Source organism: Corvus cornix, chromosome 2 (assembly GCF_000738735.6).
Source record: "Corvus cornix cornix isolate S_Up_H32 chromosome 2, ASM73873v5, whole genome shotgun sequence".
NCBI classification, from domain to species: Eukaryota; Metazoa; Chordata; class Aves; order Passeriformes; family Corvidae; genus Corvus; species Corvus cornix.
This window is the reverse complement of record NC_046333.1, coordinates 34139274-34161130: the sequence shown is the minus strand read 5'-3', so window position 1 is coordinate 34161130 and position 21857 is coordinate 34139274. Positions and strand designations below refer to the sequence as shown.

General features: G+C 40.3%; 1 protein-coding gene across 11 annotated transcripts in view; it reads left to right on the top strand.

The window, feature by feature from the left end:
* ULK4 (unc-51 like kinase 4) overlaps positions 1-21857 on the top strand; it is a 255460-nt gene that overhangs the window by 193550 nt on the left and 40053 nt on the right. For all 11 annotated transcript variants that reach the window (XM_039570901.1, XM_039570876.1, XM_039570906.1 and 8 more), the window contains one exon: positions 21169-21257. In XM_039570901.1, the coding sequence (XP_039426835.1) occupies positions 21169-21257 (89 nt within the window). The remainder of the gene's footprint in view (positions 1-21168; positions 21258-21857) is intronic.

Genomic DNA, 21857 nt, shown 5'->3' with positions numbered 1-21857 from the left:
TAATAGCTGTTGTCCTCGGGTTGAAATTTTCATAAGCTGTTCTTGATGAAATTTTCAGTTTTCTGGAAGAGGTATTATGTTGTTATTATTATCTAGTTGTAGTTTTAAAAATTCTAGTGGCTTTTGTTTAACTCTGCTTTTCTGAGAGCTTACTGCCTGTGGCAAGAATTTGACTTCTGTTTTGACACTGTGGGTTTGCCATCCCTTGAAATCTTCCCCTATTTGAAATGTTTTTAAAAGCTTGAAGTCCTAAAAACAACAAAAAAAAAAGGCAGTTTCTTATATGCTCATTAAAGATTTCTTCCGTATTAGAAACAAGTATCTGGAAATTCTGTTCTCCCTAAGTATGCTGAAGTTTCATGCAGTAAGCAGCTGGTTTTACAGTCCCCCAACATCTGCTACTTCCATTTAAACTCTGCATGCATCATCCCAATCTGAATCTGAGCCTGCACTTTATCTTCCCCACTCCTCAGTGTAATAAGATTGTAAGTATGCCATAACTAAAAAAAAGTATGTTCCAGTATAGGGCAAGGGAGTGAATCAAGAGTCTACACTTCATGACTCTTGCTATGGGCTAAAGTGAAACAGGGCTACAGAACTGACAGTAGAACTTCAAGTTTCCCAGTATATTCTGGGTCACAAGAGCCAATGGTCTGGAAAATGTAAATTTAATGCCTGAGCTAATGTTTTCATGTCTATGGATTTATTGTGATCTAATGTTTGAATTCCCACTGGTTGGTCTTCTTCATGGTCTCATGGAATCAAAGCAACAACTGGAGCAAAATCTGTGTTTTAGCCAGCTCAAAATGTGCACTTCCTTTCTTGCATGTGTATTTTCTGTGCTCAGTTTAAAAGTGTGTAGCTGAAAACTTTGCTTCGTGTTTTAATCAGTCTTAAAAACTGATTTCTTACTGAAAGGCTATAGAAAATGGTATCTGACTGATCTTTCAATTATTCTGGATGGGGTGCTGTAGTTGTATGCATTACTGTTAAGCACAGCTCATATTTGTTTAGTGTCCGAGTTTGACAGATATGCAGGAGCTGAGGGATGCAACCTTGGGCAGTTGAACAGTATGGCAGGGTTGAACCAGTTTTCTCATTTGAGGAGAAGTAGAACATTTCAAGTTTACATCTTCAGAGACTTAATTAATCATAAGGTCTTCTGAATGTCCGTGTTGACAGTGTTTTGTTTGTTTGGGGGTTTTTGGGGGGGAGGGGGGTTGGATTTGGTTTGGGTTTTTTTTTTCCAGATCTATAACTCATGAAAATAAATTTCACCCATTTCAGACACACCACTATAAAATCCACTAGTGAATTTGGCATGCGATTTACGTTTATGCATAGCTTTCCTTTCTAGAAAAAATACTTATTGATTTGAACACATACTAGGTGCCTCAGGTAGTCCCTCTGTGATTTTGCAATTCTGAAACACTGGTTAAATATAATTTTTAATTAGGTTTCCCCCGTGCTGAACTTGCTGCAGTCTGGTCTGTTCTCCATTACTTTGCTGGTCAGAAGTTGTTGACCTTTAGATTATGCTGCAAAATCCATCTGTTGCTTCAGGCTTCTGTAAAGAGAGATGTAAAGAAATATTATCTCCTGTCAGTCAGCCATGTAAACAAACTTGAAGACAGGCAGCAGCTCAATTTCCAAGATCTGAGTTCATTCAAAATAAGGAGGGAGAGGAGAAGCTGTGAACCAGTGCTCCCTATTCACTGGAGAATCTTTTCTCAGCTGTTGTGCCCTACTAAAATGCCATTGTCCTATTTTCAAATTCCCCTGCTCTCGATGGGAGAAGCTGCTCCATGGATAACCCCAACCACTAATTAAATCCTCTCCTATGATCTAGGAAGACAAAGGCCATAACCTCCATTTGCTTATCTCTCTGTGCCCTCACCAGTTGCCAGCTTCTGGCTTGTTCTTATGGCAGTGTCACCCAGGAGACTTTCTTGTTAGCAATCTGGTATTTGCACTTTTTGTTATGTACCCATCAGCTGCCTATTTCCATACCCTAACCACTCTTTGACATTTCCCCTAATTTAGCACTTTCTGTATCACAGCCTTTAAGACTGTCTAGAGAACTTACCTTCATTTATCCCCCCAATGTTGGTTGGTGACATACTCAACAGTCTTTGGTTTACTGATAAACTACAAGTTAGTGGCCCTAATGTGTTTTAAATATGGCCATTCCAGTAACTTTTACTCATATAAATGCCACTGATGTGTCTGAAGTTTCTGAGTCAAATTTAAAGTGAGACTGACAAATAGTTCTCCTAATTACAACGTAACGATGTTCTTGCTCCTTCACTTGCATTACGTTAATTGTCAATGCCTTTTAATTATGCAAATTTTCCTCCATTAATATGGTAAGCACACTGTACTCAAGACTATTTTGGTTATGTTCTCAGATGTGTTTGCAACATTTCCTAATTTTAAGTTCCTATATTTTATTAGTCTCTCAACTGTAAACCTGTGATTTCTGTTTCTCATTGAAAAGCTATCGTATCCTATCTTTACTGCACTGGCATGTCCTATGGCAATAATATTCTTTTATCTGTTGTCTTTATTAGAAGTTTTTATTTCATTTAGAAAATGAGTAAGGTTCTGCTTTTCTTGGCTCTGAGCATCTATTCAGAAGACTCTCTCAATCTAGACCCATTATAAAATTATCCTCTTCTCATAGTTTTGTGTATCTTAGTCCTTTCCACTACCTTATTATCCTTTAAAGAAGTGCTTCCCAGTGGTGCTCACATTAAACAAGAGCAAATACACCCATAATTTGTTCTCAGAGTCAAAAGCTAGATATGCTGTTATATTTGTGTGCTTGTCATATATATGCTACAAATACATGGGAACATGCTCTTCAAAAACTTTTCTTATTTCTGTTTCCCTGAGCAAATTCAGAAATGGGACCATACAAGAAATGTCACTCAGAGTGTCAGTTTTGAGGAGAGTCCCTCTGGTGTATGAAATTTTTGGACGGAAATGTGATAAAGGATGGACACAGTTAGAAGGTGTCTCATCTCCAGGAGCTTTATCCAGGAAATGTTTCAAAGGAAATCATAAGAAATAATTTCAAGCTGATGAGATAGCCTTCCTCTGTGTGAGGTGTCCATCAGAGGACTTCCTATTGTCTGTGATCTTCTATCTGTCTTAGAATGTTTATGTCCATAAATAGTGAGGTGCTGAAAAAAGCTCGTTGGAAATGCAGTGGTAATTTAGATTATTGTTTGTGTTGTTCTACCAAGTTGGTTAGTATGTGGTTATTTAGCAAAGTCAGTCATCCAGGTTATACTCCCAAGATGCGTACTTCTCAAAAATTTGTCTCATAAGAGACAAAAGATGCCGCTCTTTGTGTTTAGGGATAGTTCTCATTAACAGCTCAAATGTTCATCAAATGAACATACATCATCTGCAATGGAGATAGTAATTCATCACTATTTACAAAGATTTTGAGAAATTACTGTAACTTTGCATAAGAATTCACTTTTTGATGCATGAAGTATTCTTCTGAAGACAAGAAGAGAGAAAATATTGGACTTATCACTTTTCAGGCTTCTGATTTTTGCCTGTCACGCAATTTGATCATCTCAAGCTGGTTTTTCAGCAATTTGATCATCTCAAGCTGGTTTTTCAGTATATAGGATTGTCTTAAAAAAATGGTGTTACAAAAAAGCTATTTTGGAACAATTTAACCAAGTGAGTAGTAACAGTCAGCTGGTCACAATGTAATTGTCCAAGAAATTGTTGAGCCTGTAGTTCTGATATGCAGCCTATCAAGTAAACCATCATCTATACTAACATTTTTTAAAGGGCTCCAGGTATCATTCTGGCAATTAACTCTGACTTCTGTAAGGCTGAACTATGAGGCATGATAATAGGGAAAGGATGGGTACACAGAAAGATAAATACAGCAGATTACATAAAAGTCAATACAATGTCTGTGGAGGGAAGTCATATTTATCCAGTTCCTCCAAGTGAGTCAATAGTATGTGAAGAATTGTAACCTGTTAGATATAGTGAACTAGGGAGTTTGAAAAGGCATTTCTTAAGGCTTCTCAGTAGAACTTTCAAAAGCAGCTGTGAGAAGCCATGAGACTGAGAAGTTCTCACACATTAATAGCAGCTTAAATGGTAGAAAATAATAAATCGCTAGTATTGAACCATAAATGTAGGTTATTGTCATAAACCCACCAGGATCTTTGGTCTGCAATGAATTCATAAATTACCTGGAAAAAGAGATAAAGAGATAAGTCTGATGGTGAAGACTTGCAGACAAATCAAAATATTGATTGAATGGGTGACAGAATTGCAGAAAACATTCAGTAATGATAAATACTGAATAATATATATAGGGAAAAATCCTCCTAACTCCTATACAGGCCTTGAGGCTTGCTGAAGATTGATTCAAGAAAAATGTCCATGAAGCCAGAAATGAGTAAGGAGCTCCCCTGTGGCTGGTCAAGCCCACAAATGGGCACGAGCTCCTAATTTTGGCTAAGGTCAGCCTTCAGTCATTATTACAATAGCCAGTCAGATGAGATAGTCTTTGTAGAGGCTTTTTGGAAGTTCGGGCTTGATAGGAAGGCAGTATCTTTCCTTCATGGTGCAGGTGCTGGGATGTAGAGAAGGTGTGTGCCAGTCCTTGTGCTGCAGCAGCAGGAAAAGGGCTAGTTGGTGGAGGTCTCTGGCAAGTTGTCATCCAGTGCCTAAAGTTGTCATCCAGGAGCCTAAAGGCACTTGCCTTACCCACCCTTGAGTGATAGTGTGAAGTCTGAGTGCAGAAAGACTACTGGGCCAAGGCACATTGATCACTCATCCAACTTCTTTGGAGATTGGAGCATGTGCGTACATCTACTCCTTGACAAAGTAAAAGGGTACCAGGAAGCACGTTAGCAGCCTCCTGGCAGAGAATTACACCCCTCTAACAGATCCACAGGGAATGCGAGAAGAAAGGGCTTTCTATGTACACCTTTTCTCTTTGGATCCAGTTCATTCTGGTTCTTGCCAGGCCTTGTGGGATTGACCACAAATGGTCAGAATGGAGATGGGAAACAGCTGGAGCTGTGAGGGGAAGTTTAGGCAGGGAAGATAACACTGAGTACTGGTGTTGTCTCAGCACCTAGGCAAAGACCTAATGGGAAGGCAGGGGATCCTTCCTTTCTCAGATGACAGGAATCAGACCCAAGACCTTGATTTTCTGGAAAGGTGGTAGCCAAGTACTTGTATCTTAGAATGGAGGGGGTTTTTGGCATCTTCTAAGGTGGTCTCTTCCTTCTCACCAACTGTATTCCAGAGAACCATATCCAGGGCTTCCTCAAGAACTCAGAGTGCTGATGTTGGTGGTTGTTACCTTCTTATATCGCTGTCTCTACACACAGGCTGTGAGTGCATCAGTGACCTCCTCTAATGTTGTGAAGGACCTGCCCCTGTCATGAATTAAGTTTGCTGATTTTGTCCCCTAGGACAAATTTCCAGCGCCTGCTTGTGGGTGGCTGGGAAAACTGGGTTTGGAATGATCAGGATACATAAGGCAGTGCACAAGGGGAAGAAAGTAGGAAAGGATTAGTGGGAGAGGAAGTGGTATCTTCTCTCAAGATATCCCTCTTTATCCCTGCTAAGGAACGTGTCTTGTGTTTGGTGGCTTTGGCCAGCTGTACATACCTGCTGTAAGCAGCATCTTAGAACCTGCAGGAGCTTTTGGATGGTACTGTGGAGGGAAACATCTATGGATAGTTAGCAACTTCCTTTACTTAAAAGGACTGCATTCCTTCTTCCTGGTCCGAGGGACAATCTCTTTGGATTTGTCCTGGGACCTAGCACAGGAAGAAGCTGTTTTCCCTGGTAAGACGTGAACTTTATAGAGGGATCCTTTGGAAAACACAACAACGAACTTACCTAGCCTTCCCCATTCCTTGCAGTACCACCAGCGCATGGCTGGGTCTTGCTCTGATAACTCTGGTGGGTTCTCCTTGTGCATGTGGGTGGTGAGGCAGGTTCTTACGGGGAGAAGGGGCTTGGATTATGGGGTGAAAGGAGCACTTTTAGCGAGGAAGGAAAGAAGGAAGAAGGCTGTATGAGTGGAACAAGTTCTGGTCGTGTTGTATCAATTAATGTGTGCCCAACCCACTGATTCATATGCAGGTGAGGTCAGTTCATCTGCCTGTGGGGGCTGTGGGCTTGGTTTGCACGGTATCCATTTGAGATTGATGGTCCTGTCATGTACCAAAAGCAAAGAACTTGAGGCCTAGGAGGTGGACTCTCAATCTGACCCAGCAGTCAGCACAGAGAAAAGGTAATAGATCATACAGTTGATCTGTCACAAATCCCATTAGTAAACCAAGAATCACAGTAATAAGAGTTGCAAATAGTTCATAGGCTAAAGTATGTTCACACAAACAAAATGTCTGTAGAACAGCTATGACTAGTTAGTTAATTAAAATGATAGATTTACTGTAATTTATGAGTGAAACTAGATTCTAAATTCACTGAGTACGTAAATGATTGGAAATGATTAATTGGCTTTTATTAAATGAGAGGGAGGACTAGAGAGTGCTATGTTCTGAGCAACTGACATGTGATAATGACTGCTCTTGCAGAAAAGCATAATAGAAAGTCATCTGAGTCACTCATTAACATCTACCACTGCCCTTTCTGTAAATTATAAGTCATTAAAGCCCAATATAGCCACTCTGGAACTTAAATAATAATTTTTACCTTACTAAAATGTTTTATTTGATTTTACTGTAGTAGTCTTAGAGGCTGAAACTTATTTTGAGCAGGTGGGGGAAAGTAAACCTGATCCAGAAAGCCAAAGCCTTGTTTTATATTACTGAATCAAGGGATAAAAATTAATTTTAATTGTTTCATTGTCAATCCGTATCTTGGTTTCACTGCAAAGTGTGATGATTTTCCTGGCAGTTCAGTGCTCCCTATGTGTATTTTCTAAGAGCAGAATGGGAAGATCACCTTGTTCTTTACAGATGTCCACCAGCTGGGGGAACTTTGTGTTGGGTTGAATTTAAATCAGCAGTTTAGATGTGAAAGACTCAATTATCTCATTAGCAATCCCTTGATCCACCCAGTTCCCCTGGGTGCTGTTTCAGAATGATAATCCCAATCATGCTTCAAATCTTCATAAGCAATCAGTTTTAAGTGCAACTCTCAGAAGATAAGATTTCCTGTTAGTTAGTTTTACCAAAAAAAAACCCAAAACACCCCAAACCAAAAAAAGCAACACAGGTGAGCTAAGGGCTTTGATCAGACAGGTATTCTTTTTAAGTCAGATTTAGTCATTTTAGATTTTGTTTCTGCATGTCTTATACTATGCTAGGGAGTAATCCAAATATATAGTATTTAAAAAAGGGTGAAGAGCTTCAAAATGAACCTCTTAGCCAATTTAGATTGGCTTGAATGCTTGAAATAGTGCAATAAATCTGTTCTTTAATGTGCAAAATTATTTTTATCCTGACATAAGGCAATTTCCAGGTACCTTAAACTTACCAAAAAAAGCATAATAGATTTGGTCGAATCAACTGTCCTTCAAAATCTCCTTTAAAATTCAAAAATCCTCTGGCAAAGCACTAAGACTTTCTTTAAAAGTCTCATTGTCACTATCTAGCTTAGGATAATAGTTTCCTTAATAGAGTGCCACTCATGTTACTTGTTCTCTCTGTTACGTGGTCAGGGCCTTTGTCAGTCTGCTGAAAGCTGGATTTGCTGGTGTCAATAGGAATTGAGTTTATTCCTTTTCCTGGAACAGTAATGAGATCATCACATCAGCTTTGTGTTGTAATGTGATTAAGTTTGCACTGTGACTCAGTTACCTTGTCCTGGAGGACAAAGTTGTAAGATTGGTGGGCACAGGAGCAAAAGGCAGTATCTTGTGGCAGACATCCAGGTGCTCATTCTGCATCTGAAAACATTGTGTTTTTAAAAGAATACAATGTAAGAGTATGTAATCACTTCTTGTTTAACAAGACTCTCTCTGCTTGCATTTCTGTAACTGTTAACACTTAAATTATTGACCTAATCAGGTTAAGCTTAAGGGCTGCTACATCTAATTTTAAGGCACACCTTGTTCATGGTAATTGTGCAACGGCAAATGCAAAACACTGATGTAATCAGCTGCACATCAGCAGAAGTGTCTGAGGAATTTTCACTTGAAACCTCTAAAAGAAAACAAACTGCTTTATTAAGTTACAAGTGTTTTATTTGTAACCTGTGCATATTTATTATGAGTACCTCCATGTCATGATAGTGCTTTAAGATTTTTTTTTCCCGTAGTCAAAGTGAAAATGAGAGGGAAAAATGCCCAGCTCACAGCCTGATTAGATCATACTGAAAGCTTGTTCGTGGGTAGCTGGTTTGTACACAGTTCCGTAGGACTGTCTCTTTAGCTGAAGTCAAGACTGCCAAAGTGATGATTCTGTAAGCCAGCTGTGAGATTCACTGCCTGATCTGCATGGGCAAAGTTTGTCAGAACCCTTGCAATAGAGTAGTCTTTGGTCAGGGCTATCCATTCCTTGAACACTACCTTCACCCACGAGATAAAAGCAAAAATGTATAAAATACAAAAATGTATGTTCTTCTGCTCATACTGAAATACAACGTATTTTGCAATAACAAAAGCTTTCTCCCTGAAAGACTTAATCATGTAATTCAAGATTGAAGTTTAACTTGTCTCAGCAAGCATTTCATGGCAAAACAAACACGGCATCACAAAGCTGGTTAACATTCAGCCACAGCTGGACTCATATTTATTAAATTTTTTCCCTAGGACTTGCTCTGCACTTTTAGAGAAAAGTCACTTCCCTAATTTTTTCTCAGTAGACATTGACTTCTAGGCTGTTTGTTCAAGATAAGCATCAAAATGAGGATGCAAAGGTCAATCTCTGCTGTATTAGAGTTACAAAGAGAAATAGTTAGTTTGTCTTCCAGAGAATGCTCTCTCATCCAAATTAAATTGTTTACTTCCTATAGGATAAGTGTTTTCTTTGGAAATTCAGCAGGTTTTGTGTTTACAGGACTGACTCTGCCTTTGCTGTGGACTTCACTGAAAGTTTTCTTTTCAGCTTTCTACCTCTTTGTCTCCACTTTTTAATGACAAAGTGTGTGAGCTCGTGCTTAAGGCTCTGAGATGGTGGCTGCAGTGGAGTCTGCCCTGCATGGTCCACCACCACCTCTGCTTCACTGTCCTGCCTCTCTGCTGTTCCTGCTCCACAGATATGGAAACTCGTCTCAGCCCAGCATTCGTGCAGTCACACATTCATTGGCTGTTCCAGCTAAATTGGGAACCAGAGCAAGTGAGATTAAAACAGGGATCTTTTTCTCCCCTTTCTGCTTTGGGGACAAGAACACTGGCAAAAAAAATTGGAACAGACAGTCGGAACAGGCATTTTTTAATCTTTTTTTTACTGTGGCAACTAAACCCAACAAAACCCCTTTGGACAGCATAACTGATGACATAATTAATCTCAATTAAAATGTTTTATAAAAACAAGGATGCTTTAAGAAATAATCCATCACAGTGCCACCAAGGCAAAGGAGTTGAAGAAGCTGTTGCTTGCTCAGTTGGAAATTAGTGCTACATTTCCTGAGATAACACAGCCACCTGTATGGGCTCCCCTCATGTTTTACAGCACTGACTAAAATAGATCACTGTAAATCACCAACAGTGGTGGTTCAAGCCAGCTCACTTAACACTGCCATTGAGTGAGTGCATATATGCGTAGGTTTCATATTCTAGCTGAGTAGTTGGTAATCTCTTGAACTGCTTTAGCTGAAGTGCTTGTGATTGCTTGACTCTTTATTTAATTGCATTATTTTAATTTAGCTAAAATTTGTTTAACTACACAATGGAGAAGATAAGCTGGAGTATCTATGGTAACAGTGCCAGACAGAGCTTTCTGTGTGGAGAGGATGAACAATTTGAACAGATATTTTATAACTTCTACACTCATTTCTTGACACTGTGATATATTCCTCCTTGCCTTGTCCCACTTTGATGATCACAACTGATCATTTGTGTTGGGACAAAATTGTCCTTGCCATGGCCACAGCCTGCACAGACAGCCAGTCTTATTCCCCTCGTTCCATCTTCTGCCAAGTATTATGCAGAGTTGGCATGCATTGCTCTTCTTCTTATACTGCCAGGGATGAGTTACCAGCTACTTGAGTTTTGTCCTTAAATAAAACGAGTGTTGGTCTTTCCTGACTTCTTTTATTAACAGTAAAGCATCATGTTGCCATTCTTGCCACTAGTTAGAGATATCATGTTGGACTCATGGTCTTTGTATCTTTTTCTTCTATTGTTGATAGAAGACTGCCAGGTTAAAGATTGTGATCCTTTTTGCTCCCTAACATAATAAGAGCACTTCATGCATGTGTGGAAATGGCAGTTGATAAGAGAAGATGAAGGTGACTGCACAGCACTGTGTTGAAAGAAAAAGGTGATTTATCTTCTCTTTGCAAGTTTCTGCTGTAAATCATTTAACCTTGTCTTGAAGCCCATTTGTTTTTGCAGTCGCAGCAAAGAAACTCCACAGTGTTTCTATTAATCTGTATTTTGAAATACAACTATAAAGGACAATAGGATGGTATTATGTTGGATATATCTTCAAGAATTTCTCTTATGCACAGGAGCTAAAACTCAATGAATTGAGAAAAGCTTAGGAAAGCTCCCCCAGGAACCTTTTCCTGTCAGTCCTTGATGAAACTGATAGTCAGCCAAATGTGAGTTGAGGCGGAGAAGAAAATTGATGTGAACTCATTGAATCAGTTTCTTGATGTCACTAAAACAGCCGGGCTAATAAATGATGAAGCGTGTGGAGTCCAAACACAACTTAATGAAAAGGCAAGTGTTGACAAAACCCAAAACCTAAAGGTACTGATGGCTTGTGGTTATCTGCAGTGTGAGGTGCAGTGAGGGAGGATGACCTCTGAAGTAGCTGTGAATGCTTACTCACAACTTGGCCTACTGAACCATTCATTCTGCGTTAAGTATTATTATGTTTATTTGGAGTAAGCAGTGTAAGTCTGTAAGTATGTGTGTGTCTATGTTAAGTGCAGATTTGGACTGCATTTTGGTTGATGGTTGTTTTCACAACTAACATTTTTCAGTCAATCGGCAACAGCTGCTCTTTAATGACACTGATGGGTATGGGGAAATCAAAAATTGGATCTGTTCTTAATTTTGGAGAGCACCAAGAATGAGAAGTGTTTATTCCACTGGCTGACACATTGCAGACTCAAGTTCCTGGGGAAAGCTGCTTACCCATTTGTTTGGAACATGTTTGCTTTCTGAGATATACACCCAGCGAGTATCACTGTGCTGGTATTTGGCTACTGGGAGCCCAGTATGGTTATGAATAGGTACAGGAGCTGTCTAAAAAACAATACTGCCATGGTCAGGAATGAGAAATAGGCTCTCTTCACACAGACAGATGTTTGGCTATGGGTTGTGTAGTGAAACTTGCAGTTCTGAAACCTGCAACCTGTTTATTCAATTCATAATTCGAGGCCAGTGTAATTCCCCAATGACTATCACTGTTGTTTTTGTTATGGAGTCCTAATTCATTGTTTCTGTGGGCACAAAAGTACTGCTGGACTCATTTGGTGTTTCAGTGCACTGTAATTTTACACAGTGCAATACTGTTGAGATTGCCAAGCTGTGTCATCTGTTGGGCTCATCACTATTACTTCCTTTTGACCTCCTCTGTGTAATTACACATGGATGACTGACTTGCTGCTGTAAAGATACATAAATGCAACTGGACTTGTTAAATGAAAACCAGACCAAAATGATTCTCTCTGAGGTCAGTGAGAACCAACAAGGTAGCTGTTTGCTCTCTACCAGGCAGCCAGAGCCATCTGTCACATGACAATAAGCAAGCATCAGTTTCAGAAGTCCATTTGTTTTTATGACAGTTTTTACAATTTTATGGAAATTGAACCATTATATAAAGCATAATTTTCTTCAGAAATTGGTGTTTTATAGACTTATATCCCTGTTCAGTCGTTTACATTCCTAGTTGCATTTTACATGAACCATAAATATACTGATCCTTTTTTGCCCCAGTAACAAAAATCTTCAGAGCATTTTTCTGGGTTTTGGCAGGGGGGAGGGGTGGTTTTGTTTTTCTCCTGTATATGCAAGACTATCTGCGTTTGGTACTTAAGGAAAACCTCAGCGTGTCTGAGTTTCATGTGTCCCTGGAAATCAAGTCTGCAGGGGATACAAAGGAACTAAGCTTGATACTTCAATATTTAGTTCAAAATCATAGTTCAGAATGATTTTTCTAATGAGATTTTGTTACTCTTTTTTCCTTTCCTTTTGTTACTCTTTTTTTTCCTTATGAGTTTTTCATAATCTGTGTTAGTTCTTAATTTAAGTTATCATATTCCTGCTTTTTTTGGCATTGTGAATCTAAATCATTAAGCCAACTTGTAGAGATGTGTAGTTGTTGGAGTCTTGTGTTCAGGTCCAGATTATGGCAAATGTGAGCATGAGCCATCTAATTTAGTTTCATCCTCCATGGAAGTTGATCAATGCTATATCAAGGTTCTGCTCAGGGACAGTTAGGGCATACTAGGTCAGACTTGAATTGCACAGACAACTTGGACAGCATCTGCTCACATCACTCTGCCTTTATCAAGGTATAGTAGTCTTTTATCTTTATGAGGAGCTTTTTGAAGCAGGACAGGGAACAATGTCAAGCTGTAGGTATCATTTTTTTGGAGGCTGTATGCATTAAACTTCAAATTCCTCAGTTAACTGAGACTTCTTGGCTGTTCCTGGGGGTTTGCCCAGTTCACCTGAGCATTGCTGCGTGGCTGCTCAAGGGTTTGTGTCCTTAGATGTAACAACATTTATTAAATTAGTAATTGCTTGGTTGCTTGCATACTTCTCCTGTATGGTAATTGCCATTTAAAGGTCAGCACTTTCCAATATGTTCTGGATGTCATTGGCTTTCCTAATAGTGAGAAGATGAGTTTTCTGTGGTAATGATTCTTACCCTTACAAGTGTGCAAATGCTTGAAATTATTTGAATTGTCAAAGCATGTGTGGTGGGCTGACACCAGCTAGATGCCAGGTGCCCACCATGCTGCTTTATCACTCCCCAGCTGGACGGGGGAGAGAAAATAAGATGGAAAACCAGTCATTGTTTGAGATAAGGCAGTTCACTAAAGCAAAAGCAAAGGTTTGCATGCACACAAATATGTCAGTGAAAGATCTCGATTCAGCTGTACTGGATGAACATGAAAAGAACACGTACATGAAAGTAAAGAAGGTCATCCCTAACCCATGGAGCACATCAATGAGAGTTTGATGTAACTCAAAAAAAACCTTTGCAGTTAGGTTATTTTGTGATTTTACAGGGAGACATAAGGGTTGACGATGTTGAAATTCAAGGATCTCATTCACAGATTGTATTATTAGGCCATAAAAGACAGTGTCACTGGAAAAAGAGTTATGGGAATCAACATTTAATAAGTATTGGGAGTTACTTGTCAGAAGCTATTTTAGGAGAAAATCTGATTAAGAGAGAGACTATGAAGGATATTTGAACATGAGAGATTCAGAGAATGATGAACTTGAGGGAAAACCTGTGTGTTGTTTTAGTGTTTGTTCATAACTGTTTTTAGTTTGTTTTGCTCCAAGACAACCAGGAACCTCTATAACAGCTCCTAAAGGAAAATAAATGTAAGATCTGAACTGTGGTAATAAAAAATTCTTCCAGTGGATTTCCCTGTTTCTTTTGTAAGGAGGAAGTCACAAGAGACTACCAGGGTGAGGTGTACCTGGGAGCTGGTGGTCTCACCAGGTCCAGCAAGGTGAGGATAGGCAGCTTGGAAGCTGTGGGCAGAGGGATCAAGGGCTCACAAGTTTTCTGTAAGCTTAGTATGTGGCCTGGTTTTGCTAAAGCTGATATCTGAGGCTGGCTGGGATCATTGTTTGGACAGAGCGAAACTGGTCTGAAGTGGTACCTTAGGGAGTCATTGGCATGCAGGTGACAGATGAACCTTTGTGTGCAGATGAGATCACCAGCAGCAGGATGGCAAGTGCTTATTTCCAATGTCATATAGATGTTGGGCTGGCTTCTGAGTATGCATAACTTGTCAACACTGCAGCCCTATGTGGAAGTCTCCTGTAGCACCTTTGAGCCATGTTTTGGCAGACAGACCTGCAGTTTACTTTTGCTAATAAAGCTGTTGTGGTCAGCTGGTTATATAATGGATGTAAAGAAGTTGCCCTATCCAGTTCTGTGAAGTCAAATATTTTAAACTCACTCATTAAAGAGGGTGGAAACTGCAGTAATGGGTATTTTCTACATTATAGAGACATTTCTGAAAGCAAGCTGAGAACACCACTTGCAATAAAACCAAACTTTAAAAATCAAACAAGAGAGAGAGCGCCTTCTGTTCAATAATTACCCTGCAGTTTTACAAATCTTCTCTTATGTTCAGACAATGCCCCTTAGAGTTGGTAATTTTACAGTTTTGCAACAATCACAGAGCATGCATCTGTGTGCAAAATGTGTATGCTGAAGGGCAGAGAATAGCCTCAAAGTGAATAGGTGTCAAGAAACATTCAAAATCAATTAACAATTATCTATCGTGTGGGAGACATTCCTTGTCTCTCTGTGAGTAGTCCTTCAGCCAGTGTGGCACTCAGACTGCCGGGAAACCGGGATGGTTCCAAGTTATCCGTAGGAATGGCTTTGAACTTAGAATAAACCTCCACATACATACACAAATTAGAAGAAAACAAAACACCTCAAATGAAATCTTGGCCTTATCAAAATCAAAAGGTGTTTGTTGACTTCCATAGAACAAGAATTTTAGCCATAAAGAGGGGGAAAAAAAGATTCTTGAACTTTAAAATCAGAGCTAAGCTGTCTGATGTAGTGTGGGGTGGTTTTTTTTTGGTCACAGATACCTGCTTGTTTTCACATGTATTTGCAGGATCTGAAGGCCACAAAGTCTTTGAAATCATGTGTCTGCAATCCCTGACTGCAATATGCTTGCCAAAGCACACCTGGAACACTCATGCTTTTGTAAGTTTCATTTCTTGTTTTTATGGTCCAGCAGCATTGCTCAGGCCTGTTCAAATGACTTGGCAATTAGTAACATAAATATAACTTGTCCAACTTGATTTGTTCTTCCCACACACACATTTTGTCTCTCTCCAGCTGGAACCATGTGTAGAGAGAAGAGTAGAAAGGAGGCAATGACCAGGAAGGTTTTTACCCTTTTAGAATGAGCTCTCCTACACTATGGAGAGCAAAAATAACTTTTGGCCATTCTAGTGAGCACACTGTCCTCAGATGTTCCTCTGCTACACCAGCACAGCCTGGCAGGAGTTACCATTAATTTTCATTAAACAACCTGTAAATTGGCTGCACCTTAGTGCTTTAGGGGGTCCTATCCCACAGACCTGCTGAGAGCACGTGTAACCAATGTCAGATTAAACACCTAACAAAAGACCACTGTATGTATCTGGGATATTTGTTGCTGGTTTTAGTTGTTTTGCTTTTATATTTAAAAAAATTGCTGCCACAGATATAAAATTGCCTTAATAGCTGGAGTGCTTCCCTGGTAAATGGGAGTTCATGTTTGACTTCGCCTACCTGGAGAGCCATGATGCCTGTTGCCTCCCTGCCAAGTCCCCATGTCATTCACTCCCTGTGTGGGAACCATCCAAACCTCCTGGCCTCTCCCCACCCAGTGGAAACTGTGCTGCAGCAACAAAATGTGGCCTTCACTTGCCTAGAAAAGGGGAGAGGACTACAGCCTGGGAGCCCACAGCCTGCTGTGGGGGCACTGGGAAAAGACATTGTGACTGTGCTGTCTGGACCATGAGCTTTCACTGGCTGTGTTACCAACCTGAGCTCCAGAGACAAGAGTGAAATTGGGTAACTTCATTCTCAACAGGAGGTTTCCATGGCGTTTGGCAGCGGCACTCCGCATGCACTGTGCAGGTATCTGGGTGCCTGCTTGGGATTCCTCTTTGGGGGCTGACATCATCACAGCCTCTACTTTATAGGCTCCAAATGCTTTATTGGGTCTGGCCCTTCGTTAGGCAAACGTAGGGCTACATTACTTTGTAAGAGTGTGTGTGCAGGCCTACAGAAGTGACAGACCCACCTGATTCGTCGTGAGAAATGATGAGTTCATTTATTATATTTCCTTTGGGCACTGCCAGCTTAGTGCATATGTTTGGAGAGCAATTTATAATGAAATAAACACTTACGTTTCGTAAGTCCACAGCCAATGGAACTCTTAGTTTTAGTTCACCCAAATGAGTCCCTGGTTGCAGTATTTGCTTGGTTATTGTGGTCCTGCACTGAGAAGGAATGGCTGCATATTTCTGGCCACGTCATGAGTTGTGAATGACAAGCCAAGTGACATGATTTATTTGATTACTGCAGTGCTTGTGAATAGTTCAGCACTGACAGCCTGGGAGGAAAAGTACCATTAAATGCCCTGGGATAAGCATAAGATGGGTCACAACACTAAAAGGCTTTCCCCTCCAGCCCAGGCATTGTGCCTCATTTCTGAAGTTACTATCCCATTGACTTATTTGCTGGGCTGTCACATCAGCTATAGCAATGTTTTTAACACCACTATATTTCGTGACATTTGTTCCTTAAAAAATGGGAATAAGGTCACACTAAGCAGCTGTGAATAGCCATCAACTTTCAGTCACCACCAGCCTCGCTGACATTTGAAACAGCAGCTTTGGTTGGGGATGAAAGGCTCTGTGTCCTACTGACAGTGCCTTAAGCCAGTCAAAGGTGGAAGTAGGAATGAGAAGTCTGAGATGCATATTTAAAATTGCAGGAACAGCACTTATTATGAAGACATTACTTGAAATAGTGTCTAGAGGGCAGTAGGAGTGTACTTAATTCTTAAATGTTTTTTAGTCTGAAAACTTAATTTTGATATTATATTTCATATCCTACATAGGGTCCCAGTTAGTCCATAGAAGAAATATATTGATGGTTGTTTTTACTGCAGTATTAGCTGAAGGTACAAGTTCCAGTTACAGAAAAGCTTCCAACAAGGGATAAGTGATACTTTATTCACAGCATGTGTCAATATTCAGGTAACGCTGACATTGGACCTCTGAATGTCTGGTAGTTCTGATAAATCAACCCGCAGCAGCTTCTGCCTTACCCACCTGGCTGCTCTCAGCCTGTGCCAGTAAAGTTGAGCAAGAACTGAGTACCTGTAATTAGCTTAATTATATTGAATTTTTATGAAAAAGTAAGGAAGCATCACTTTATGAGGTTAAAATATGTATGTTTGGGAAAGAGAAAGAAACAGTTTGTGAGAAAGAGGTACAGTTTGACGTGTGTTGCTTGTATCTGTGTATACAGACATGGTAGTAGCTTAAAGAAAAGAATCTGTCGTGCGTGCAAATGGTGAACATCTCCAGCAGTTGTTTATTTGAGAAGATGATACTTGAAGGTGCAGCTGAGTATGCTCCCAAGACCTTTCTTCAACCAAGAAAAGGTTTTTCAAATACAGAGCTCCTTATTTTGCATTATTTCCCAGTTTACTTCACAGACATTAAGTTTATGGTTCACTTGAAACCTCAACAAAGAAGAATTTCTTTCTCTTAAAAATGGCGAGAGAGCAGTTTAATGCCTAGGTCCTTTATCTCCATTGTAAATTTCAAAATGTGACTTACAACTAATCAGAGAAAGCAGTTCAGCATTATGAAACCAACCTTAACAGGGGTAATTGTCCCTTAAGTTTCTGCACTTTCTTGAAATTTGAATTGCAAAAATCTCTTCTTAGAACAAGAATGCAAAACTCCTCAGTTTATTAGTGAAGTCGATATTCCAGTGGAAATGTTTTATATGATAACTTTTCCTTCACTCGTCTTCAGCAGCACCATAATACCTGAACAGTTTTCTTGAATTTTAGGAAATACTGATTGTTATATATGAACTACTGTATTCCTTATGGCTCACCCTTGTTTAATAGGATAGAAGAGAGCAGAGCTGCTGAATGGTTGTAGGCTTAATAAAGAAAAGTAATTTTGAAATTCTTGTTAAATTGCAGTGAGTGTACAACTAAACTGAGATTTAATTACATTGTTAATTGAAGGAATTGCTATTGATTATGTCATTGAATCTGTGTTGTAGCCAGCCCTAACAAGCAGCAGTATTACAAGAGAACATTAAACTAGTTGTTAAAATCTCAAATGAATGAGAACTAGAACTGGTGTGGACAAAAAAGGCAGAAATGGTGGGTAGAAGAAAAAGATAACAAAGTGAAGAATACATTAATTTCTCAAATTTTGGTGAATGGTGGTTTTATGTCCTGTCATAGTTTATTATAATCTATGGCACAAAAGGAAGATGAGACTGAAACAGTTTTTAAATAAGAAACATGAGTGAAGTTTCATCTTGAAAGTGAACAGTGATTCAGATAATACTTCTCACAGTCTCCTGTGAAGCACGATGTAATCTGTCATATGCAAGAGACCTTCCAGTTGCTCAGGGAGCAATCAGATCTACTCAGACTGAGATAAAGGGCAAATAAGTGCCAGTGATCAGAGCAGTAAGAGCATGGGAGTGCTGACAGAAACCATAGGCAGCTGTGGCTGAGCTGGCTCTTGGGTGCTGGCAGCTCACCCTATATTCAGCCCTCAATTTTCCTGCTACTACAGAGTTGGTCCCCTCCCAGGCCCATGGAGTGAGTGCCTGGTGGTGGATAGCATCCATTTTTCTGGACAATGGTGACAAAGAGCTGGTGGGGAAGCCCCAGCTGCCCATGAAAATCTGTGCAGCCCCGTTTGGTCTGGGTGAGTTCTGTGTGAGCACAGGTGGCACTGCCAACTGGACAGGTTGGTTCTTCACCAACACCCCTTGGTTTGTATGAAGCTGGTAGTTGGCACTCTCAAGAAAATACATTCTAAATTTGGGTTATACTTAATTTAGATGGACTGGAGGCAGCTCATGCTGATCCTTTCCCTCCTTATGCTACCACTTTTACTGCTGAAAGGATCTTACTGAAGCATTTTGTTAGCCTGGGGAGTAGCCCCTCTGGATGGATGCCATGGGAGCCCATTGCTTGTGGCTGAAAGCTGCTCTGCATGGTGAAGTCTAACAGGGAGGTGGTGTAGATGATCTCATGGGTGTTTCTGTTTCAGTCTTTTACAATTTCTGTGCATATAAAGCCATTTTAATCCTTTCTATTCAAATGCATTGTATGCACAGAAATGTGTTCTTAATAGTGACACAAGGCATGCTGCAGCATGGGCAGGCTTATAGTCAGACCCGGTGACTCATTTGGGCTGTTATTGTTTGAAATAAATCATTTTAGAATTAAACTTTTTTCTTCATACCAGATTTTATAGTTGAGCATGTTTTGAATGTTTTCTGTATGATGCCATTGACTATTTTGTGAGGAGACTGTGAGGGTTGTACAAATGTCAGCACCCAAAAGTTAGGATGTAGTAGAATGAGAGATATCTGTAGCCTTTATTTGACCTGGTGGTTTTATGGAGCATGATTCAGTCCTAGCGACCTTCCTTCCCCTGTGACCTCTCAGCTTTTTAAAGTGTGCAGAATGAACAAGGGGCATGAATGTGGAAAGTGCAAGGAATGTGGCAGTGGCTGGTGAGCTGCAGGAGTTGCAGGGAAATGTTTGGTAGAGGCATGAGCACTCTTTACGAACAGAAAGCAATGTCTTGTGATGAAAGTACTTTTCTCCTGTACTGCTCCTATTACATGTGGTGTTGTTCTCACATTCAGAACCCAGATTACAAAACATTTTCTGTGTCTAGCAGGTAACAAATAGAGAATAGTGGATTTCTGAAATGTAAACTGAAAGAATCAGATATAAACCTCAAGAGGGCAAAAGGGTTTAATGATCTGTAGTCAGGATTTACCGATGATTTGTGCTCAGGTAATGGCATCACTGGGTTTTTTCCAACATACAGGATATGTTTTAGTGTACTTCAGGCAGGTCCCGGTTCCCTGTAACTGCCAAACTACAGGATGTTACAATTACAGATGCAGTGACACTGTTGTTGCAGAATCACTGCTGATAAATTATGGTGGGATGGCAGCTGTAAATACAGCTTCTGTTGTGATTTAAGAGGAGGATATGAAGGCGTATTGCCCAGATGCTGGATCAATGGTAAATAGGGCCAGCCGCAGCACGCTAAAGCTTACAAGTCCTTGCCAGGTTTTGGGATTAGAAGTCATAGTTTCAAGCATTAACTCCTCCAGTATCAAAATAATCAGCTGCTCTGCTCCTCCCCTTTCCCTTTCTCTTCAGCCAAGATTTATTTACCTTTGCAAGCAGGAACTGACATGCAAACCAGGTTTTTTAGTAATCCATTGGAGATACAAGAGCTTTTCAGCAGGCTGCCGAGTACTCAGTGTCTGAGCTATAGTGCATGAGGCTTCATGTCATGTTCCGTGACCTTCCCATTCACCTGCTTAACCGTCAGGAAATGCCTGGCTGCTTGGAGCTGTGTAGTTGTACTACTTAAGGCTGGAGAAACAATAAGCCAGTCATTGCAGATTCATGTAATAAACCACACCAGCAGCAAAATCAGCTACAATCAGGATTCATTTGACACAAAAGGGCATATAGCTTTGGTCACTCAGCCCCCTGCTCTGTGGGTGACAGCCCTGTGCAGGTAACTCCTAATGACTGATGAGGGGCAAGAAAAATTTCCATATGCAATTACCAACTTTGCAGTGATTTTAACCTGGCTTCTCTCAGAGAAACCCCACACGTCCTGATCTGAAGGCTGGTAGAAGCTTGGTTTCTTTTTCCCTGAAGTGAGAAATGAAAATAATTGCCTCTCCAAGATATCCCTGGGATTCAGACTAAATGGGGCTTGTATTTGCATTGATACTAAGGATGAAATCAGGATTGGCAGACTGTGATATGTGAATTTGCACACATACAGGGACTCAGAACATGGGTGAGTATTGTTAATTAAGCCAAGACGTTTTAGATGGTCTCTGCCTAAAATTCAGTAAAAGGGACTTTATTGTGGGTCTCTTCAATGTCACATTCCATTTACAATTATAATAAATGCTGTAACTTGTTTCCCTCTCTCTTATCCCACAAAAATGACAGAGAAGAATCTTTTGCTAAGCCTTTGATAATGGTTCTTTCTTTTTGTTCCAGATAACTTCAAACAAGAAGCACTCAGAGAGCCTGAGGAATGATGGTGATGCTCTTATCCAGGCTCTAGAGAGCCTGGCCCAAACTGCCAGGTGAGTTCCCTCAGGCTTCCAGGAATTTCCAGGGCTCAGAGCGCTCATCTCCTCTTTTGTCTGCAATGGCCTTCTGTAATTCTGTGCAGTAAGAGCTTCTCAGGTTTCTGTCCTGGCCCCCCTCCCTGCACTGCTCTCCTCCAAAGTCCTCTACATCAGAGCCTGCGGCACACTTTGATCCCCAGCTGCGGCACAGTCTGGCTCCTTGTGTGTGTCAATTCTGTGGATTTATTTTTTTAAAAATTATTATTTTATTCCAAACGTTGGTCTCTATAACCGGATTCCTGTCAGTGGTTCTTGGCAGAGTGGGCTGCATGCACAATGTGACATTTGTGCCCTGTGTTAAGGTGGCTGTGGTTGATGCACTTGCAAACTGATTCCTTTCAAACATGTGGCTGAAGAACAGAACTGCTTTTGTTTAAGAATACCTGTGGCTTCTCCAGAAGGCACATGACTTAGAGGAATACCATGGCCTTCTCTGCAAGAATAGAGGTGCTAGTCCCAACAAATTGGCCGAACCTTAGCTCATCTCCCATAGACTTTCCCATATCTAATCCTCCTTGGACATATGAATGAATGAATGGCTGTTGTCTGCCTCTC